The following is a 24,953-nucleotide window of genomic DNA, read 5'->3' as shown; positions in this document are numbered from 1 at the left end:
ATAGGGCACATTTGGCTATCTTGCGTATGCATGGGGAGTGATGTGCAACAGCAGCAGAGATAATATGGCATTAACAGTTATCAGTATATTCAATTTAGGTTTTGTTATGCACTATACTAACTTCCAATAATTTTGTGATGGTATACTGGCTCGTGTCACCAGCTAGTGGCATGAGCCAGTGTAGAGTGGATGGCAGTGATTCCTGTTGTCAGAGCCCCTTTTGATGTCATTCTATTCATGCTTATTGAGACTGAGGTCTAATGATTGGATCCATTGAAAAAGAAGTCCATGTTCCATGAACTAGTCTGATAAGATATATGCATAATGCATTATCCTGCTGTCATTGACTGAAAATAGTCAAAATAATGCACTATTTGCCATTCATCCATTTGCAGTAATGTTTAAATATATACTGCTGTTCAGCCATTGGTTTATGCAAATCAATAGTCCCATGGACCATCAGCAGAATATACATCAGACCATTCCATTTCAACTTTAGGGGTAGAATTTTTTTTAGCCTGGTCTGTACTTGTTAACAGGAGAGACTGCTTCTACAGGGATGGGATACACTTAAATAGAAAGGGTGCAAGAATGTTTGCTGATGCTATCGAGGCAGTGTTAGGTGGGTCGAAAAACTGCTAGATTGAGGGGGATACAAGGAATCGGAAAACTGCTAGATTGAGGGGGATACAAGGACTAATAGATTAACAGTAGCCACTGGCAGAAGGGAAAGTGATTCTTTCACTGCTTCTATTGGAATGAGCCGCAGCCTGGAAAATAAGATGCAGGATATTTCAGACTGCTGGGAATCATTGGGGTACAAATAAACACATAGGTTGTGTTAGGGTTCCTAAGAAAAAGAACAGGTGCATGTATACTTGCGTGTACACCAATGCTAGGAGTTTAGTAAATAAATTTGATGAATTTGAGGTATTTCTCAAAACATCAAAGGCAGATATTGTGGGGATTTCAGAGACGTGGTGTCACACAGATATAAGGAATGCAGAACTGGAATTTGGGGAGTACAATGTCTACAGAAAGGATAGACAGGATAGGAAGGGAGGAGGGGTTATGCTATTAGTTAAGAAATACATAAAATCCAAGGAAGTGAAGCCAGTCGACATTGCTGGACAGTGCAGTGTCGAGTCAGTTTGGTGTGACATAAGCATTGGGAGATCAAAATTGACAGTAGGAGTGTGCTATAGGCCTAGTGACTCTGATGAGTATAATAAGAAACTGTACGGGGAAATAGAATGGGCCAGTAAATCAGAGAGTCTTATAATGGAGGATTTTAATTTCCCAGATATTGACTGGAATTTGGGGCTGGTCACTCACACACTAGCAAGGCTTTTGTGGATTTATTGGATGATTGTTTTCTACATCAGCATGTTCAGGAGGCAACTAGAGGGTGTAATACTCTTGATTTGATTATCAGTAGTGATTCTTCATGCATTAAGAATCTGCAGATAAAGGAATCACTAGGTGGCAGTGATCAGTGCGCTGTGAAGTGGGATTTACTCAAAAAGGTAACTACCATCATTGGTAAAGGGAAGGGTTATTGCTTTTGTAAAGGGGACTACGATGGACTGAGACAGTATTTAAATTCCATACTGTGGGACCAACTGATGATGTTACCAGCAGCAAATTCAAAATGGGAAGCATTCAAAGAACTTATCTTGGAAGCTACTAGGCTTTACATACCAACTAAGAAATATTGTTCAAGGTTTAGGCTTAAATGGATGTCAGATGAACTAATGAGACATATGGCAGAGAAGAAAAATGCATGGGATACATACAAATTAACATGTGACACAGAAGCCTATGATAGATACAAGTTGATCTGTAACCAAGTTACAAAGGAGATTAGGCAGGCAAAGGCAGATTACGAGAAATCTTTGGCAAGGGATGCAAAGAAAAACAGCAAAGAGTTCTTTACTTATGTAAACTCTAGAAGGAAGGGGATGAATCAGATTGGTCCACTTGATATCGATGGGTCAGCTGTTGATGATCCTGCTCAGGTAGCTAACAAACTGAATGAATATTTTGCATCGACATTCACACATGAGGAGTTATTCAGCGAGGGGAATGCCAGAGGTGTATTCAACTCTGGCAGTAAGCTAGAGAATCTTGTAATAACTGAGAGTAAAGTGGAGGAGAAATTGTTGAAGATAAATACAAAAAAGAATGTTGTGGATGGGATCTATCCAGTTATATTAAAGGAGGCAGCAAAGGAATTAAGCAAACCCTTAGCCATAATTATGAGAGCTTCCTTGGACTCAGGGGAAGTACCCATGGACTGGAGGTGTGCAAATGTGACCCCAATTCACAAAGGAGGATCAAAGGGCGACACAAGTAATTATAGACCTGTTAGTTTAACTTCTGTTCCTGGAAAATTAATGGAGGCACTGGTTAAAGAAGCATGCAGGATCATCTAGACAAGACTTCAGTTATAGCTCAGACACAGCATGGTTTTGTTAAGGGGAAGTCTTGCCTGACCAATTTGATTGGATACTATGATGCAGTCACAAAAGAACTGGATGCAGGGAATAACTTTGATATTATATACTTGGATCTTAGAAAGGCTTTTGATACTGTTGCACATGGAAGACTGCTGCACAAATTGGAGCAGTGTGGCATTGGAGGCAAATTGCTGCTATGGATAAAGGGGTGGTGGAGGGGGAGAAGACAGAGAGTGGTAATCAATGGACACTGCTCATCGTGGACTAATGTTATTAGTGGAGTCCCTCAGGGTTCAGTATTGGGTCCATTATTGTTTACTGTATTTATAAATGATATTGATGATGGTATATCAAGCTTAATGTCCAAGTTTGCAGACGATATGAAGGTTGGCAGAGTTGTCAAGGACACTACTGACACTATGCTACTGCAACAGGATCTGGAAAGGTTGAGCAGATGGGCTGAGAGGTGGCAAATGAAGTTTAACATTGACAAATGTAAAGTACTACATATGGGAAACAGCAACCCCAGAGCAACGTATCAACTCTGTGGTACTACACTGAAGTGGTAGAGAATGAAAGGGACCTGGGGGTGGTTGTGCAGGCAGATATGAAGTTTTCTGAGCAGTGCAGACGGGCTGCAAGAGTAGCTCATGGTGTATTGTCGATGATATATAGGAATTTTTCTAGCAGGGATAAGGAGGTGATTATTCCCTTGTATAAGGCAATGGTCAGACCGCACCTAGAGTACTGTATACAGGTCTGTAGGCCTCATTTCAAGAAGGATGTAGAGATGCTGGAACGAATACAGAGAAGGGCAACAAGATTAGTGAATGGAACAAAAGGTTGCTCTTATGAAGAAAGGCTTAAATTTTGCAAATTACAGTGTCTGGAGACTAGGCACCGGCGAGGTGATTTGATAGAGGTGTATAAAGCCTTGAATGGTTTGAGCATGCTCAATGCTGATGGGATTCTTCCTCTTGCTCAGAATAATCACCTGAGAGGGCATAAATTCAAATTGAGGAAAGACAGATGTAGGATAGATGTGAGGAAATTTGCCTTTAGCCAGCTGGTGGTTGGTTGCTGGAATAGACTTCCATCCCTTGTCGTGGAAGTTGATAGCCTAAATAAGTTTAAGGCTCAGCTGGACAGGTATTTCGAACGAACAGAGGGGTGAAGTGGAAGTGGTTATTTTTTATTTATTTTATTTTATTTGTTTTATTTTATTTTTTTTTTTTGTCTGATGCTGCATAAGCTTGCTTTCTTGCATCAAATGCCTCTACTAATGCTAACTGTCTGTAGTGTTGGGTCTGTGACTTTATATATACTGGCTTTATTCTCCAAACTTGCCATCAGTATGATATAGTTGAAGTGGGATTCATGCAACCAGCATTACCCTCTTCCTCTCTGGTGGTGTTTAGTTGATGATGCCCTATTACACTCTGTAACCCATTCTTCCTGTTTTGTTAGACATTCAGTGGTGTGTGATGAGGTCATTTACCACTGTAGCTTAAATGGTGAAATACCTAATGAGCTACATGCATGAATGCCTTCCATTGTGTTCCCGATTAAGTGAGCTGTTATTTTCCTCATGCCTTTTGTCTCATGTCCACTATATGGACCAACTGGCAGAGAAGCACGAGGGAAACCAGGTGGTTGTCCTTTGCTCATCTGCCGATTTTTTGGCCACTGTTCGTTCATTCAATGACTGGTGTTTTGGCACCTTTTTTTTTTTTTTTTTTTTTTGTATATCCTTGACAAAGTTTTCCTTGAACACCTCACCAGTTCGGCTATTTCAGAGACACTACCACCTGGTCTCTGTGTACCTACAGGTGTTTGATGCCCAAAGATTATTACATCCCTCCCATTTGTCCACTGTGGTGTGTTGTGGGAAGCTATTGGTGACATCCCCTCCTGAAACAGTGGTGTTTACAAGGATTATTTGAAAAAGGTAATAAGTTTTGTAAAGAAGACAAGTGAAATACAGCAAATCACAGAAACAACAAAATAAAACACAGTTGAAGTATGTTAGTGCGCTATTTTTTTTTTTTTTTTTTTTTTTTTATGGTAATAGTGTCATAAACCTTTGTCATAAAATTCAGGAACATTCCCATTTAACAAGGTTTCAACATACTATTTTAACAGCATTTTCATCAATGAGTTGGTTCACTGCCAGATGTTTTTTACAAAAGCCTAAACAGATTAAAGTCAGAAGGGACAAGGTCAGAGCTGTGTGCAGATGTAATATGATGTGAAATGTTGCCTTGTTTGAAATGATTGCACCAAAAATAGGCTTGTTTCTTGGACATAACTGTTGGACTCTGCCACTCATAGTTAGTTACAAATTTCTGTGAGTTTAGTCTCATTGGCCTGCAGAAGTCAGATAACTTCATTTGCACTACTTCATTGAACATTTGCCTATTTGAACTAGGGAAGCCATTTTGGTTTTGTTAGTTAATGTCACCGAGAGTTTGCAGTGTTCTGTAACAAGAAGAAAAATATTATATGTATGCCTTTTTTAATGCAACATTTTACCTTCAAAATATCCATTACCTTACTTTTAGAACAGCACTTGAATAATATTCTCTCTCTCTCTATGACTAATGAGAATTTCATTTCGTCTGGACAAAATTAGTATAGTCAGAGTCAAATGTTACGGTTGTATGATGCAACAGACTACTTGCAAATTTGTAGTGTACGTAATGAAGTGGGTGCCTTGTGTAAAATCTCAGGCCGAATGAGTGAGGATTCCCTTGCAAGTTATTTTAGGTTAATCAACTAGTTCAGCATGTAAATAGGCCCACCAACACACCTTGTTCAGACAGTACACACAAAAAAGTATGAAATAACCAAAAGTAGTCAGTGCACAAAACATTCCCAACTAGTTTATGTATAAATTACATATAAAACATAGAATTCAACCACTGCATATAAAATATCTACAAGGGCTGCTCAATAAAGAATAATCAAATTTTTCCCCATAACATATATTTATTAATCATTCATAATTTGATGGTCCTTTTCAAAGTAGTCCCCATTTAATGAAGTGTACTTACTCCCAATGTTTCTGCCATTCTTCAAAAACGTGGTGGAAGCCATTTTTTGACATGCATTTGAGAATCGCCTCCAATGTTTTTACAACTTCTAATGACTGGAATCATTTTCTTCACACTCCTTTAACTTTGGTTTAATTTCAAAAATTAAAAAAAAAAAAAAAAATCACAGGGTGCAAGGTCAGGGCTGTAGGCCAGTATTAATGTCAGATGAGGAACACATCTGACGTTAATACTGGCTAAGTACTCGATGGCACTATGAGTAGTCTGAGGTCTTGCATTGTTGTGATGCAGCATCCACCCACTTGTGTGTAGTTGTTATCATTTGCAATGAATGTGACTAGCAAAGTGTGCAGTACAGTTCTGTAATAAGGTCCTGTAACAGTCATATGAATGGCACAGCATGCTGGTAAACTATTCCTTGAATGTCAAATAAAAGAAATGACCCATAACCTTTCCTGCAGAAGCCAAAACTTTTTTTTTTTTTTTTTTTTTCGTTATTAGTGGTGACATGGACTTCCAAACAGCTTTGTTGCTTACTCTCTCCAGGGGTGAAAATAAAGCTGTCTCTTCCACCATTATTGCCTTGTGCAGAAACTCCATCTTCAGTAATCATCTGTTATATGGAAGCATAGATTCACAATGAGCATCTTTTAACAATTCATATGCTTCAGCTGATGTTTTCTTGAGACAGAAACAAAATTTGAGAGCAGCATACCATTCCTCATGTGTCACATCCATTGTTATGTAGGTGAAACTGAACAGGCATAAACTTGATGACCACCAAGATCACACCGTGCACATGTCAGCTGCACAGTTGCTATGTGATTTGGTTTGGTCTAAATTCCATAGCTCAGCTAGAAATAGTAAGCAGTACAGTTCATGAAAATTTATGATCATTCTGTATAGAACAGCCCTCATATTTCAAATATTGCACAGTCGTGTATTGCTTGAATAATTTGGCATAGAAAGTTAGAATTAGTTTCTCATTTAAATTTTGGTAGGTATATATTAGTGTTTAAATAATGAATTTTCATTTTGTCTCGGTATACTGATGTGCATTGTAAACACCATACTTGATATTGAAATATGTTATTTTGGTTTGATTATGAATTATTTTAAAAATAAGCTTATTATATTTTCAGACATTTCTATTGCTGTAGTTGATCTTCTACAAGAAATGACTGACACAGATGTACTTCATGAAAGTAAAGATGGCATAGATGTCTTAACTGATGCAATGGTATTAAATTTTTCATCTCCCCCCCCAACATGCACTTGTATTATCAATCATTATCTAGTTCTGTAACTTATTTTGTCTTCTTTATTCAAGTTACAATGTGTAAAACTTAAATAAAAACTTAAACTTTCATAAAATGATATATAAACTCATATGATGGGAGTTATGAATACATGTACTTGTACAACAAGCCAAATTCAGAGCATTGTAGATTTGTCAGTATGTGTGTGTACTCTATCAAAAAGTCAAATTCATTTTTGCATCATAATATTTTGTGTGCTTGTTGCCAGTTTCCCTCCTTCCTTATTCTTAGTAGCCCAGTATTGAGGCAACTTGTGAAGTGCTTGATAAAATGAAATTAATTTTTGAAGGTTATTTTTGAACTTGCTTAGCAGCTTTGATTCCTACTCTATAGTTCAAGGCTTTCTGCCCTAAAATTTTATTAGTCTAAGAAGTAAACTTTTTTGGCAAAAAAAGTTATACCTCTGGGTACCTGCTTGCCCATCAGTGAGAGACAATATAGCTTCAAAATGATGCTGTCTGTATAGTTGGTACACATCTGAGAATAACTAACAGCAGTCTTCTCTAATGGGAAGTATTACTTATTTGAAATATTAGAGGAAGGCTACTTGTTATGAATGGTTTCACAATATGAGATGTTGTAATAACTTTGCCTAACGTAAAAACTTCAGTTTGTCTTAAAAATTCAACTAATAGTAATGATGGAATTGCCCTAACAATGTCGTATATAACAATTGTTTGTGCAAATGCATCACACCATTTTGTGTCCTCTCTCACAAAATTCTAAGTATGCAGTACAAAAATGACTTGTGAAAATGCCTATAACCTTTCATAAAATTTTGTACTTTTCCTAATCACTTCAGGAAAAGTACATCACATGAACTAATCCCTTCAACTGTAAATTTATCTGAATTTCGGACAGCTCAGCATGCTTACTAACCCTCCCTACAATCCATCTTCAAAACTGACCTGAATTAACATAGCTTGATGTCTTTCCAAGAAACAGAAATATTAAGTGTCTGCATACTATTGTACACAAACCTATTCACTCTATGGTAGTGACATGAATATGGAATAACTTGTTACTAAGTAAACATAACTTTAAGTGCATGTGATAAGTCAAACATCATATTTTCTTATTGATTTTCTGCTTCATTGTTTGCTATTTAAGTTCAACCATTTATTGTCTGTAAAAACTAATAAAGAATGGTGAAATAAGATAAAGTTTAACTGAAACTGAGCCACTTGTTTTGAAATAGAATTTTGTCTATATATTAACTTTTCTCTTAAAACTGTGAGAGAAAAATTAATATATAACTTTTTTTTTATAACTTTGTTTAGTTTTAGATATCTTATTTTTCTATTTGCGAGAAATAATTACCATGTGATTATGACTTAAAACACCATTATAAACTGCTTGTGAAGTCATTTGTATAAAAAAATTATTTTATTTATTATTTTTTCATTTTAATTTAAACAATTTTCCCATTGTGAAATCAAAGGGAAAATCATTTAAATTAAAATTTTGAACTTACTGAAAAGTAAGAACTGAATAAATTGTGAAAAAAAAAAAAAGAAAAAAAACTTTTATTCAAAAGAAATATTTTTTGTTTTAGAAATCCATACACAAACACCATCGTAAAATTTTTAAGAATACCTTTATTCTGTAATAACTTGACAGTTTAATAGTAGCAAAGTTGTTTTGGTTGGATTTAGTTCAGATTGCAATAAAGAGAATTTTGATTAAATATGGTTAATTCTAATGCAGAGACTTGCAATCCCATATACCTGTTCACTCTGGTTGTACAGTGCTATTTTCTATTTTGTTTGTACATGTGAACAGAAGAATTAACCATTAACCAGAAGAATTACCCATGTTGTGCTGTTCCTAATAAATTTAAAAATTAAGGAATGAAGCTAAAAAAAGTGTGTGTGTGTTTGATATTTCTAATAAATATCAGTCTCCTTAAGTTCAGTAGTCTTTTTAAAAATTGAATTAAGGAAATATTTTCTAATTTATTAATAATTATTACTGTATTAATTTTTCAAAGAAACATTTCAATGACAGTCAACTTCTATTGTTCTTAATCCGTGTTATTGAAAACTGAAATATTATCGTGATTGTAGCTGTTACTACAAAAGAACATCCAATCTGAAATCTGTGGGTTAACAAGTTTCAAGCAAGGGGTAAATGTTTTGCCATGGCAAGCTAGAGGCGTGAAGTGCTTGCATTTATAGGATTTTATAACGTTTGTAATAGCAATGACAGTATGTTATAAAACTGTAATGACTGAGCTGTAATCTTTTGAAAGTGTTAATTTCTTGGATGAAAATTTAAGGTCCAACTATTAAATTTAGAATTTAAATCTAAGAATATTAATTAAACCCTTGGCTGTAAGATGAGAGAGAGAGAGAGAGAGAGAGAGAGAGAGAGAGAGAGAGAGAGAGAGAGAGAGAGAGTGTGCACCACCTTCAATTGTGACAGTTACATGATAGCATAGTGTTGCAATGTCTCTTCACAGCCAAAAGGCCAGGGGTTAATACTTATAGAGATAACAACTAGATATATTACAGAAATAAATAAATTGGCATTAAGTGATATAGACATTTAAATGAAATAACATCAAATGATATAAAACGACGATACAATGACTTCCATAATGGCATTAGGTTACATAAAATATTAAGATGACATTAAATAAAATTACATTAAATAAATACTGGTGAAATGTAACATTTAAATTAAATGAACAAAATGACACTTGAGTCCCAATTTTCATCTTTTCAGCTTATGAAAAGATGAAATTGATGGCACATACTGCTTGCTCCTTCCCCGGTATGCTAATTAATTAACCAGAGCATTAAAGTGGCGACTGCAGGGCACGTTGGCTTGGATGCAATGAAGTCTTTTCATTTTGTAGACTGTCCAGACCTTCGTTGACCATTCTTTACTGGAGGGAACCTGTGGTGGTTTTGAGGACCCCCTCTGTCTATGCTGAGTGATTGGTGGGCATGGGATGGGTGGGACCAAGAATCCTGTGCCTATAGTGTTGGTTAACAGCCAATTTCTGTAAGTCTGCATTGATGTCCTGGATTTGTCCAAGCAACTGGTAGGGTAGGTAAGTGGAGGTGTGAGTGAAGAGGGCAAATTGTTGGTGGCTCTTCTGAGCAGCTAGAATCCTCCAGCCACAGAGATCACAGAATGAAGATGTGATGAGATCAGTCAGCATCTTTATTGTGATTGTCTGTTTTTTTTCCTTCAATGAGAGAAGCATTGGCAATTCCCAGGGCTAGGGCCATTTCAGTCATATGGGCTTGGGGTGTTATCCTGTGTTTGTAGGTTACCCACTTTGAGGAGCCAGTACTGTGCTGCCCAGATGGATTTTGTGTTCATGGGTGCTGCCAATGCCCAGATTTCTGCTGCGTATGATGGTCCTGACATTTTGTTGCTGTAACCTTGTCTGAGACGTAATGCAGGTTCTGCTTTGCTCTCCATTTCAGGTGTGCTGCCTGCCTGTTGAGTTTGTCAATGTTGTGGTTAAATCTCAGCTTTGTGTCAAAAACCACTCCCAAATCTAAATGATATGAAAGAGGAAGTATGGATATTGCATTAATCCTTGGTGAGATGCTTGTGGACTCTTTCTTCAAGGAGTACAGCATGCATTCAGACTTTGCTGGGTTGATATTAAGGCCAAATTGTTTGAGGTAGTCTACTACATGATAAGTGTGCAAGGAGCACACTGTTAATTTCTTCTGTGATCATATTGGAGTCTGCATTTGTTGGGATGGTGGTCAGTATTTTTAAATCATCAGCAAAAGAAAATATATTTGGTCTCTGGATTATAAAAGGGGAGATAATGGCAATAAAGAGGAGGCTGGAGAGGACTACCCCTTGTGGTACTCCTGTAGATATATGCTTAGTATAGATTTTGTCAGAATTATGGAGTAAGATTGTATGGTTCTGAAGGAGTGATGAGAGGAAATGCAATGCATCTCCACCTGTGGAGTTAGTGGTCTTCAAGCAGCCATGTGGGGGGGGGGGGTTAGGTGCTTGAATGGCATCAAATGCTGCTTCAATGTTTGGGGTAGGTTATGAGGAGTTCTTTCCTCTCAAAAGCTGCAAGGATGCTGTGGGTGGTGTCAAGGAGATTGGTAATGGTGGACCTGTTTGGTAGTGATGAACAAATTTGTGGTGGGGTATCTGGAGATATGTGAACTGTTAGTTGGCAGGAGGGTCCTTTCTAGTGATTTCAAGAGACATGAGGAATTGGAGATGAGTCTGAAGTGTTTCTCTTATGACGGCGTTCTTATTTTTGGGTGCGGCCTTACCAAATAGACTTTCCGTTGATGGGGAAAGGTGCGTTTGGTTAGTACTGCATTGAAGGTGGTAACAAGAGGCTGGATGATATATGGACCCAGACATCTGAGCATGAACTGGAATATTCCATCTGCACCCAGAGCTGTAGAGAGAGATGTAAATTCAAGTCTGCTAAGATTTGGCATTTAGATATAGTGATGGGTGTCAGCGTGTCTTGTCTGTTACAACTGAATATGAGGTCAAAATTATTGTTGGATGCTGCAGCATTTTCAAATTGGGTAATGAAGTCAATCCATCTCTGGGGTCAAGTTGCCTGGAAAACTAGTGGTTTCTTCTGTGTATGGTGTCTTTCCAGTTGTTAGCAACTTTTCAAAATAGCTCTTGATAGACTGGTACTTTTGGCGGTTGAAAATGGCTTGTGCTCTTGGAAAGGCTATCCTATCATTAATTTTGCCAGATTGCTTCCATTGCTTATGGAGTTGCTGTTTTAATTGAAAACTGGAGTTTAGATGTAGGATCCACCATGCCCTAGACTGGGGGGTGATTGTGACTGTCTTTGAGGCTGCATATTGAGCTACCGTGATAATCCATTTAGTTAACAGGTTGGCCACTAGTAGGGTATCGCATGACTCAAGGACATACCATGGAATGAGAACTGTTGCTGTAATGTATTTGGAAATTGAGATGTTTTTTACTATAAATTGTTCTCCATGTCACCTGTTTTGCATTAAAAATTGGGATTGGTGGTTCCAGTTGTATTAGGATTGGGTCATGGTCTGATTTAAAGTAACCATCTTGAGGAGTCTCAAGTGTACATGGTATTGATGTGAGGATCAGGTCAAGTTGGTTTGTACCCCTTGTGGGGGCCCCCGTCAGCTATAGTTAGGCCTGCCATGCTTAGCTGTGATACAAGCAATCTTTTCGTATGATCCATACATGGAGGGAAGTTGAAGTCTCCACAGACAGTTTTCATTGGTGAGATGTGTAGGTGGTGAAGGATCCAGTTGGTCACCTCTTGCATTGTTTCCTTTGTAGGATTGGGTGGTATGTAGATGACAATGACTTGAATGGAAATGGACCTCAATTTAAGCAGTGCATAGAGCGCTTCGTAGGAATATATATTCAAAAAAATTTACAATTTTTTTTTTTATTATACAATGTTTCTAAAACTATGTTCTTAATCTTGGATGTATTCTAAATGAAAAGTGTAATTTGTAATAATTAAGATCAGTGTATTAATTTAATTAATATTCTTATCTTTAAAATCTAAATTTAATTGCTGAACTGAAAGTTAAATTTTTCATCCATGCATTTAATAGTTTCAAAAGGATAAGACCGTTTAAAATGTTGCTCAAGTTAATGATATGAACAGTTTACCACTCCTGTGTTTCCTGAACTGTCATCACTGATTTTATCAGTGTCATCATGGTGTAGAAAATCTGCATCTATATGCAACTCTTTTGATTTAGTCAGAAGATTTCTGACGAGTTTAGCTTCTGGTTAAAGTCAGGTTTGTTTTTTTACAATTATCATTATTTTTTTATTTCAATTTTTTTTTTTTTTTTTTTCAATTATTATTTTTTTAATTATGAAACTACTGAATTTAACAACATGCTTAAAAGACATTAAGTGGATCTTCTCACTTTTGCAACATTAGGCAAAAAAATCTATTTGGACCTTGTATATCATTTGTTTTTGACATGTATGTTTACAGCTTTAATTTTTGTAATAAGTGTTTAAATTTCAATATATTAATTTCTCTGCTTTTTTTTTTTTTTTTTTTTTTAAGTAGTATTAACAATTTAGGTGGAGTTCAGTCTTTTTACATAAAAAACATGCAAAACACAGAAACCATCCAATAACAGTGATATTGGATGGTTTCTGTGTTTTGTATTTTAATTGTTTGTTGTTGAAGGATAGGTTAGTTTAAATACATAAGTGTTTTGTTGTCTTTTAAGAGATTTTCTTTGCAAAAGAAAAATTGCTTACTTCGAATTAGTTGAAGGGGTTCTAGGTAATTTTCATAAGTTGGCAACATGTACTAAACTCAGCTTCACTAATGTCATGAAGATTTTGCATTATCTGGTTCTGTGTTCATTCCAGTTCATTATCCAGAACAGAGCAATAAATAAAGCAAAGAACTGTAAAATACAGTTTATTCTTTTTGTAGTGATATGCATAATTTATCTGCTGCGGTATGTGATTTGCAATAATTACCATTCATTTTGGAAGTAAGGTCTGGAAATATCATTCAGGCACTGCCAGAATAGCCGCCTCCGTAGCCAGGTGGGAAGGAGCAGCAGTGCGTAGCACATGCTTCTTGATTAGACCGGGGTTCGAGCCTGTCACCACCAAATACAGAGGATGCGGAAAGGTCAGGGAATGACCACCGCATATTCCCGGAGCAATATGGCCTTAGTTGCTAATGCTCCTAAAAACCAAATAACAAACAAACAACAAACAAACTGCCAGAATGCACATCTGAAGTGGAAGACTTAAATCTTCTGTATTTTGATTTCTACAACATGTATGTGTATATAAGCATGGAATTAATATCCTTATTTATCTTATGGAAAATTGGAAAAGAAAGTTTTGCATTTTCCTCTCCCCTTTTCCATGTTATATAAGCTTAATGAACATGAGGTAATATGTACCTTGACAGTTTTGGTTTTATGGTGTTCTTTAAAAACTAATTATAATATTTGGAAGTTTGACAGACTATTACTATAGCTCATAGACCTATAAAATTTTATTGTGTAACCCTCCAAGCACAAATTCTCTTTTTGAAAAGAGAGAGAGAGAGAGAGGGGGGGGAGGGTTGTGGCTGGAGCACTAAGAATGGTGAAAACGTCTTTTTGGTAAATAGTACTGTTCACGCTTGAATATTGAATAGTGTGAATGATCAGTTACATTTGTCTTCATCCAAGTGTGTATATATATATATATATATGCTTTAATGAAAGAACATATAGGTGGACAGAAATTTCAAATGGATGAACCTTGAACATGGTTTTATTGCCTTGCTGTGATGATAGAATAAGTGTCACTGTTACTGGGAATATACTTTGAAAAGATGTAATGGTTTGGTCATTTTGATATATAAGAAACTCTAAAATCCACCATATGGCTTAAAACCTGATTCCTTAAAACTTGGTGCAGTTTTCTCTTTTTTTTGAAATTAACATTCTGATGGGCATTTTTGTCCACCAAAGACCTGTCTCATTGGCATTAAAAACTTGATGTGGTGTAATCTGTGCTCTTCAATAATTTTTTGAAATTCCTTTGCATACTTTTTGGCAGCTTCATTATCAGCTGTTGCACTTTCCCCTTGAATTCTTATATTGTGTAATGAGAAGTGGTTTTTAAATTACTCAAACCAACCTTTATTGGCAACAAACTCCAGGTTAACAGAAGATTCTTCATTTTCTTTTAAATGGTTATAAATTTTTAGTGCCTTTTGTTTAATTACATTGCTGTCTAATAGGATCCATTTTTGGATTGATGATCCTGCAATCATCAATCCAAATACTGAGTGCTTTTTCCATTTTCTGAATTATTGGTGCTCAGGGACGAGTTGTCATATTTGTGGAATTGAAAGATCCTGCAAGATCTTCATTTTTCTTTATAGTCTGGATTGTTACTTCATTTAAATTTAAACTTTTTGTAACATATGATACCTTCCCCTTTTTAAGACTATCCAAAATTTGTATCTTTGATTTTAGAGAAATAAAGTTTCTTTTGAGCAGTGCTTTTTTACTTTACCTTAGGCATAATTTAGAGCTGGAATTTAATTCACAACGGAATTTAATTCAATTCATATTATTAAGAATTTATTCCAAATGGTTCTTAAGAACAAAGTTTAGTATTACATACTCCGAAAAATTTATAAATGATCAAATAAAAGCCAAAATAGCCTTACAAAAACCTTAAAAGCCATGAACTGCATGCTTCGAAGTCAGTTTTTTGTGGTCTGAAACAAGCACAAGCACAAGTTTAATAGCACAAGAACCTAATAGGGCTTTCCCAACAAAATAAAATACAGGGATTTCCCAGTAATTTTTTTGCATGACAACTAGCAAGTCAACAGCGGGGATTCACAAAAAAATGGAAATGTTAAAAAATTACATGCAACATAATAGGATTTTCTCTGCACACAAGCTTAAAAATACAGTGTTAAGCGAGGTTTGCCACAATTCTCTAACTGTGTTAGAGCGAAACCGTTTTATGTAAGTACCGTGTTGTGCGAGGATTGCCGCAATTTATCAATTGCGTTAGAGTGAAACCGTGTTATATGGGAGTTGCCTGTATATATCTCATCCATATATATAATCTCCACATAGTGGTTTGCTGATGTGCACAAACAATAGATTAAATTCCACAATAAGCTTTTTGCTGCTATTATAACTAGCTTTACAGCTTACAAGTTGTAAAGTTAGCTGCGATCTGATGCAAATGCATCAGATCGCAGCTAACTACTAAATAGTTAGATTGGCATCATTATGCATATCTCATATTGTGAATACCTTCACAACAAGTTGCCATTATATTGCATTACCATGAATAAGTAACTCTTCACTATAGGAGAAGACTTGTTACTTATTCTCAGCGGATGCCACCACCCAGATGGCACCGTTTCGGTACTGATTGGCTGCTCTTCGGTGGGTGGGCAGGCACCCTGGTGTTGCAATGATGGCAAGGTAGTTGCAAAGTATAACTGCACAATATTATTATTATTATTAGCCATATGGTGCAAGGAAGCCAGAGGCTTATGCTGCACCAGCAAAAAAAAAATTTTTTTGAGAGCGCGAGAGAGAGAGAGAGAGAGAGAGAGAGAGAGAGAGAGAGAAGTAGAAGGGAATCACCAAGAAAAAGATGTTGTTGTTGTTATTTGGTTTTTAGGAGCATTAGCAACTAAGGCCATATTGCTCCAGGGATATGCGGTGGTCATTCCCTGACCTTTCCGCATCCTCCGTATTTGGTGGTGACTGGCTTGAACCCCGGTCTAATCAAGAAGAGTGTGCTACGCACTGCTGCTCCTTAACACCTGGTTACGGAGGCGCCAGAAAAAGAAGAATGATGATATCCAGCTCGGGGCCCTGGGTGTGCCAAGCCCATACTCACCAGATGTGAGTCCCTGGGGTTTATGAGAGATGCCTGATGTAGTACTTTAGTGTAGTAAAAAAAATAGTGTAGTAATTTGAATTACGTCACATTTTAGGGCAAAAGTCTCAAGTTGCATAGTGAGTTAACATGCTTACAAGTTAGTGCAAATGCATCAGATCTGCTTGCAGCTAACTACTAAATAGTTATGATTGGCATCATTATATATATCTCATATTGTGAATACCTACAATGAGTTGCCATGATATTGCGCTACCTCTTCACCATAGGAGAAGACTATTGTTACTTATTCTCACCGATGAGGAGCCAATCAGCTCCGAAACGGTGCCGTCTGGGTGGTGGCATCCGCTGAGAATAAGTAATGATAGTCTTTTCCCATGGTGAAGAGTAACTTATTTGAGGTAGTGCAATATCATGGCAAATCGTTGTTAAGGTATTCACAATATGAGATATACATAATGATGCCAATCTTATAACTATTTAGTAGTTAGCTGCAAGCAGATCTGATGTATTTGCACTAACTTGTAAGCATGTTAACTCACTGTGCAACTTGAGGCTTTTGCCCTAAAATGTGACCTAGCTTTACAGCTTGTTAGCTGCATAATTACTTATAATGGTAGCAAAAAATAAATAAGTAACGATCTTTGTTCCCTTGTACAAGAAATTGATTGAATTTCTTCACACTACACTACTAAAATCAAAATGTCATATAAATTGATAAAAATTGCAGCCATCTCATTATACTTCTTCTGTAAGAAGAACATTTTTTTTATCCTGTAATGAAAAAGCTTTTTTTTTCTGAAGCACGTTCACTGATATTCTCTCTGATACTGTACTAGGTATGCATTTAAACTAGCTTTGTTTAGTGGCATTTATATTTAGCAAGTTGAACTTATTTACATTTATAACTACTATGCTTAGTCAGTACAGAAGTGCAGTAGCACATGTTGATTTTGCCCATTCTTATCAAAATAATTAGTGTAAACTCCTCTGATGTATGTGGTTCATACCAGAGTATAAAAAAATACTTTTTTTTTTTTTTTTTTTTTTGCCAATATGACTATACAAATAAGTTCAATTGCTTTCTTAACATTCATTGTAATAACAGTGAATATTAAGATATTTGGAGAGGGGAAATTTTGGACAATTTGGAAAGTATATTTGCTTCTTCAAAGCTGTTTACCCACTAGATAATGGCTCTCTAAAATCCAGAAAAATTTTGCAGGTCAAGCAACCTCACAACCCCCAAGGGTGCCAAATTTTGAAGTGCTGCTGTATGTATTTCTTTTTAAAAAATAAAGTCAGGTACACTTTTATGTACTGCTTTTAAATTTTTTTTTTTTTAAACTCCATCTCTTAAACTTCTAAATAGAGAGAGAGAGAGAGAGAGAGAGAGAGAGAGAGAGAGAGAGAGAGAATAAAGGATGAAGTTTGTGTGTGCATTTTATTATAAATATATAAAATCAATTTTAATTTCTGTTAGAAAGTCAAATAATAGCTTTACTTGTTCAGAATCTTGATATTATCATAAAATCAATTTTAATTTCAGTTAGAAAGTCAAATAATAGCTCTACTTGTTCAGAATCTTGAAAGGTTGGATGAGGCTGTAAAAGAAGAGGCTGAAGGAGTACATAATACATTGGGTAAAAAAAATATATTTTAAAAATAAATTTGATTTCTAATACTTTTTTTGATTGAAGTTTTTGTAGCCTATCAGAAAAATGCAGCTCATATTTTTTGTTATAAAAAATATTCTAAATGAGTTATATAATTGGATTAGATTGGGGTCAGGTGCACTTTCACCCTACTTAAGCTGGTGAATTTTGGATAAATTTTAGTGTTTTTTTTTTTTTTAATTTATTTATCGGTGAATTTTATTTAAGCTTATAACTTTTATTGCACTGATTATATAGTTGGACTAGATCTTATTTATTTATTTTTTTAATAAAGTATTATAGACACTATTCATAGTTATGAGCAGCCATTGCTGTTATATGTTCAAAAACACAGCATCATAGGTGCAGTTATAAATAATTCATTTGACTGAATGTAAAAAGTACTATAGAAATTTACAGGTTGGTACAGACTAATTTCATGGTACTTGAAATCAAATCAAAGTAGTTAAGTGTTATGTTACAATTAATCAGTAGTGAGGGTTTCTGGTTAATGTCACCATTCTATATAAAACAGTATGATAGGATGTTTTAAATATTTTGTCATATTATAGTGTTGTTGAATATATCATAGTGCAGTATATATTAATTTATTAATGTTAATTAGAAATTTTATTAATTATGGGTAAAACTAGATCTAGTGAGAATACTGACTCGAGATGGCATGCTTGATCTGGGAATTGTTACAATGGTTCTCCTAATAGTCACATTGTATCATCTGTAGCATATATTCAAAGCTATGCAAGTCAGTGGTGTCACACAGGATTCCATTAGATCTAGAACCTCAGTGTGAAATTTTATATTCTAGAGTAAGGAAATAAAGCATTATGAGATTAACTGCCTATTATCATCTGATACCTAAAAAAGAAATACTGTTAGATTTAATAGATAGAAGCTGACTGGAATGCATACTCATGATAATGTTTCTTTTAGGCCACAGCTAATAAAGGGTACAGATTTTGCCTCATATTGTTTTATTGGTATTTTAACATGAATTTACCTATTTATCACTTACTGTATATTTTATTGCATTTAATTTTCTTATATGCCAGTGTTTTCAAGTTAATATGAATATTTCTTGAGCTTTGCTGCTAGTTCAACAGCTACATCTGACTAAGATGCACCAGTGTACACTTCATATGATGCTGCTTGCTTAGACTGCTAACGTCTAAGTACTGGCATACAAGAAAATTAAATACAATAAAATATACAGTAAGTAAGATAAATAGGTAAATTCATATGCAGTGTTTATTTAGTAGCACTTTGATCAAGAAAAGGCTACTTCTTTGAGTTATGAGGTAGCTCTCTTGATTAATTTCTCATATTTCATTTTCAGGAGAGTTTGAAGACCTACATCACATACTGTCATCAATGTCTTGTGTTTTTTGAAAGCTATTCCAAATGTAAATTGTACTAACATTTGGAATTGCTTTTCATTCCAAATGTGATTTTCATTTACAATACTCATATATGGAAATTTTCTGTGATTACTGGATTTACTGCACACAGTTGAGGGCAGGGGTAACAGATGAATGAAAGGGAGGGGTTTTTGCTTTTGTAAAGGTGACTACAGTGGTCTCAGACAGTTTTTAAATTCTATGCAGTGGAATCAACTGATGATTTTGCCATCAGCATATTCTAAATGGGAAGCATTCAAGGAATTAGTCATAAAGGCTACTAGGGCTTTTAGTACCAACTAAGACAGTGTTTCTCAACCTGTGTGCTGCGAGTATGCTTCAGGTGTGCCGCAGAAAATGCAAATAAAAAAAAAATTAATAAATCCAAGTTTTATAATAAAAATTAATTCAAGTAAAAAAAATTGTTTATTTACGCTGCACCCATCCTAGCTCCTTCCAGCAGTCAATGTGATGTCACGTTTTGATTCCTAGTACTAGATCTATTCACCTTTAATCCTTTATTCACCTTTTGATTCCTAGTAGTAGATCTGTTCACCTTTATTCAGCCATTCTTATAATTTCAAGGACTTTCCCAGACACCCTGCAGTTGTATAAATGCAACTTCTTAGCAGCATAGTAAGAAATTTCCTTTGTGTTTTTATATCTCTAAAACATCATATTCAGTTAATTCGTATAGAACAGTTAATTCGTATAGAACAGGTATTTTCAAATAACTATTAGTACATTCTAGAAATAGCTTTAATTTTTTCATAAATTATTAGCAATGGTTAAATTTTTAGTGAAAGGAATTCAGAAGCAAATTGATAACAACGAGCTTGGAGAAAATGACAAACAAAAACGAGCAACCATCAGCATCAAAAAAGAAGAAAACATGTCATAAATATGATGATTATTTGGTGATGGGATTTTCGTATACTAGTACCCAAGATTGTCCTCTACCGTTTTGTGTGGTACGTGGTTTAAAATTGTCTAATGAATCAATGGCAGCGAGTAAATTGCAGCATCATTTTTCTACAAAACACAAGAATTTATTGTCCAAAACTGTGGAGTATTTTAAAAGACTGCTGGCCTTTACTAAAAAATAAGGTACAGAATTTTATGGTATGGCCAAATATCTGATAAAGTGCAAGAAGCCAGCTATTTAGTAGCCGAATGGGGAAAAAAAAAAAAAAAAAGAAAGAAAGAAAACTCACCTGATTTTTACCAGCATGTCGAGTAATCATGAAAAGTATTTTGGGAGAGGAAGCTGGAAAAAAAAAATGACTGTACCACTCTCGAACAGCACACTAAGCAGGCGTATAAAAGAAATGTCCAAGGATATTTAAAAATAATTTGTTCGAAATATTAATAGTTTTGGGCGACTGTTTGCATTGCATGTGGATAATTCTACAGATTTTAGGATTAAAGCACAATTACTCTTTTTTTTGTTGTTGTTGTAAAGAACAACCGGCCAAGATATTTTCAAAGTAATGAATAATTATTTGCAAAAGTATGGTATACTATGGAAGTCGTGTGTCGGCATTTGTACCCATGGTGCTCCTGCGATAAGCTGCGATAGCGAGCACTAAAAGGGTTTGTAAACCTAGTCAAACGACACAATTCATTGTGTCGTTTGACTAGGTTTTAGACACAGAGAAGTTCCATTAGCAAAGACAGTCGTACCCGATTTAAAACTTGTACTTGATCAAGCAGTTAAAATGGTTAATTATATCAAAACTAGACCACAAAAATACGTATTTTTGGAAAATTATGCGAGGAATTGTAATCTGATCATTTCTCTTTAATAATGCAATTGGGTTTGGTGGTTATCAAAAGGAAATATAATTATGCATATGTACGAATTGCTTGGGGAAATGCTCATATTTTTTTCACTGGAGCAATCAGAATTTTGTGATTATTTAAGTGATGAAATGTGATTATTTGGTGCTGTAAATTAGCTTTTCTAGTTTATAGCATTAGCCAGAGGCATATGATGCAAGAAAGCAGACTTATGCAGCATCAGCCAAAAAAAAAAAAAAAAAACCCCTCCCATTTCACCCCTCCATTCATTCCAAATGCCTGTCCGGCTCAGCCTTAAATTTGTTTAGGCTATCAACTTCCACAACAAAAGACAGAAGTCTGTTCCACCAATCAACTGCCTGCTGGCTAAAGGCAAATTTCTGCACATCTATTCTACAACTGTCTTTCCTCAATTTGAAACTATGCCCCTTCAGGTTCTTAATCTGAGCAAGAGGAAGAATCCCATCAGCATTCGACTTCCTCAACCCATTCACGACCTTATACACCTCAATCGGATCACCTCGCAGGTGCCTACTCTCCAGGTGCTGCCAATTTGCAGAACTCTTTACATCCTTCCTAAAATGAGGCCTCCAGACCTGTACACCAATACTCTAGGTGTGGCCTGACCATTGCCTTGTATAATGGGAGAATCACCTCCTTGTCCCTGCTAGCAAAATTCCTATACATCAATGACAAGACTCCATTAACTGCCCTGGCAACCCATCTGCACTGCTCAGCGAACTTCATATTTGACTGCACAATTACCCCCAGGTCTCTTTCACTTTCCACTTCCCTGAGTGTAGTACCACACAGTTGGTACATTTCTCTTCAGTTATTGCTACCCATATGCAGTATTTTGCATTTGCTAATGTTAAACTTCAATTGCCACTTCTCAGCCCATTTGCCCAACTTATCTAGATCCAGTTGGAGTAGAATACTGTCTTTACTGTCGTTAACAACCCTGCCAACCTTTGTATCATCTGCACACTTGACATTAAGTCTGATATACCTGGCGCCTCTGTAGCCAGGTGGGAAGGAGCAGCAGTGCGTAGCACACGCTTCTTGATTAGACCGGGGTTCGAGCCCGTCACCACCAAATACGGAGGATGCGGAAAGGTTAGGGAATGACCACCGCATATCCCCGGAGCAATATGGTCTTAGTTGCTAATGCTCCAAATAACAACTAGCGTGCGTAATGCTCATTTGTTGTCTCTACCAACTCCACTAATCACTTGGAGCTCTTTGACTTCCTCTCTTTGCAACTTGACTTTCTCCAGTCCAACTTTCCTAACAGTGAGGTAGTTTTCCTTGGTGATTTTAATGTTCACAACTCCAGCTGTCTTCCGTTTTCTAGTCACATTGACCCACTGGTCAAGATGCTGAAGCTTTTGCAATTACTAATGACCTTGCACAGATTGTTCATTTACCTACATGAATACCGGACAATCCTAACCATACAGCCAACACACTTGATCTGTTTCTCACAAACAACCCTTCTAAGTACACGGTCGAAGTGCCTCCGTAGCCAGGTGGGAAGGAGCAGCAATGCGTAGCACACACTTCTTGATTAGACCGTAGTTCGAGCCTGTCACCACCAAATACGGAGGATGCAGAAAGGTCAGGGAATGGCCACCGCATTTCCCGGAGCAATATGGCCTTAGTTGCTAATGCTCCTAAAAACCAAATAATAATAACAACACGGTCGAAGTGAGAGGTCCTTTAGGCACCTCAGATCACAACTTGGTGATTGTCTCTATTCCAATGGAGCCTTTATCTCATGGCTATTCCCAACATCGTATTGTTTGGCATTACAAGAATGCAAAATGAGATGACCTTCGAGATTTCTTTTCCTTGGTTGGATTACTATTTCAAAACTTCTGATGTCAGTGAAATTATTCTTGCAGGAATGGATTCCGTTATCCCACACTCCACTTTAAAATCTCATCCTTTATTTTCCTTGGTTTTCTAATAAATGTGCTAAGGCTGTTCAAGAGAAGAACATTGCATATCGTAATTGGCTCGTTTCCAATTGTTCAGTTTCATTTTCTGTCTACACCAAAGCTCGCAACAATTGTAAAGCAATAATTAATCAGTCCAAACTAGAGTTTAAACAGGCTAAGGGTAGAAAACTTGCTTCTTGCCCTAATGGTAGCAGAGCATTATGGTGTCTTGCCAAAGTTATTGGCCGCAACTTTTGCCCATCTCTGCTCCCACCTCTGTACAGATGTGATGGTTCTGTTGTCACTTTAGCCAAGGATAAAGCCGACCTGGTAGCATCCCATTTTTCTTCCAACTCATTTATTAATGATCTTGGTAAAACACCTCCCACCATTCCTAACATGCTCCATTCAGTGCCTCCTGTGGTCTTCCGTCAAAAGGATGTCAGAAGGATTTTGCCGAATCTTGATGCAAAGGAAGTCCAGGTCCCGATGGTATTTCTCCACTCGTTCTCAAAACCTGTGCTCCTGAACTTACTCCTGTTTTTTGCCGCTTTTTTCACTTTTTTTATTCCAAAGGTGTTTTTCCTTCTGCTTGGAAATTTGCTCATATCCAGCCAGTTCCTAAAAGGGTTGACAAATCCCTCCCATCCAATTATCGTCCCATTGCAATTACTTCTACTCTTTCTAAAGTAATGGAGAAATCAATTAACCGCCAACTCTTAAACTACCTAGAAACCTTCTGTCTAATCGACGATCACCAGTATGGATTCTGTCAGTGTCGATCCACTGGTGATATTCTGGCTTATGTTACCCATTTATGGACTAATTCAATGGAAATGTTTGGTGAAACACAAGCAGTTGCTCATGTTTGGCATAAAGGTCTTCTAAACAAGCTTCCATCTTATGGTTTGCCAACTTTTTTTTGAAATTGGTTATCCAGTTTTCTCTCTTATCGCTCACTGAAGGTGAAGGTAGATGGCTCTCTGTCTTCTAACTTCTTCACTAATGCCGGTGTCCCCCAAGGTTCAGTTCTTTCCCCCACTCTTTTCCTCTTGTATATTAATGACCTTCTTCCATTGACTGGAAATCCTATCCATAGTTTTTCCGATGATAGCACATTGCATTCCAATTTCCATTTTGAGAAACCTTGCCCTGCTCAATCACTGTCAACTTCTCGAATATCTGCTACCAATTCCTTAAATGCTGATCTCCAGGTTATTCTCCAGTGGGGCAAAAACAGCTTAGTTGATTTCAATATTTCTAAAACTCAGTCTTGTCTTATTTCTCGCAAAAAGAATTTTTCTGCTCCTATGCTTATCTTTGGTGACACTCCAATTTCTAGGCAAAATGATATATCTCTTTTGGGGATTACCCTTACTTCTAATCTCTCATGGCACAAGCACATTACAAATATTGCTTCCTCTGCGTCTAAGAAACTTGGTTTTCCCTTTCGCTCACACTGTTACTTTTCTTCCAAACAGCTGTTCACTCTGTACAAATCACAAATCCGCTCTACCATGGAATACTGTTCCCACATCTGGGGTGGTGTGGGAACTTCTCTCAAAACTTCTCTCAGGCTTCTTGATTCCGTTCAGAAGAGGGCAGTTAGGCTAATTAATGATTCATCTCTAATAGAGTCTCTCCACTCACTGTCTCATAGATGTACTGTTTCTGCTGCATGCCTCTTCTACAGATAATTCCATGGGCACTGTTCTTCTGAATTGACTTCTATAATTCCTGCTGTCTCTTCCAAAACAGTCCAAACACATGCCACTACCAGCCAACATCCATTTACTGTACAACTTCAAACACACAGAACCAACTTTTCATCTTCCTCATTTATTCATTCAACTGCCGTTTTCTGGAACAACCTTCCTTCATACATATTTCCCCAAAATTACAGTCTATAGAAGTTCAAGTCCAATTGTGTTTGG

The 24,953-nt window shown here is 36.4% G+C and overlaps 1 protein-coding gene across 1 annotated transcript in view; it reads left to right on the top strand.

Moving 5' to 3' along the window:
* LOC150087289 (beta-catenin-like protein 1) overlaps window positions 1-24,953 on the top strand; it is a 233,417-nt gene that overhangs the window by 78,971 nt on the left and 129,493 nt on the right. The window contains exons 6-7 of the mRNA XM_090371950.1: window positions 6,655-6,752; window positions 17,759-17,852. Of these exons, the coding sequence (XP_090228076.1) occupies window positions 6,655-6,752; window positions 17,759-17,852 (192 nt within the window). The remainder of the gene's footprint in view (window positions 1-6,654; window positions 6,753-17,758; window positions 17,853-24,953) is intronic.

This window comes from Mastigoproctus giganteus, chromosome 4, assembly GCF_048544385.1.
Source record: "Mastigoproctus giganteus isolate SK-2022 chromosome 4, ASM4854438v1, whole genome shotgun sequence".
Taxonomy (NCBI): Eukaryota; Metazoa; Arthropoda; class Arachnida; order Uropygi; family Thelyphonidae; genus Mastigoproctus; species Mastigoproctus giganteus.
Note: the sequence above shows the minus strand (reverse complement) of the source record. Positions and strands in the feature narration are given on the sequence as shown.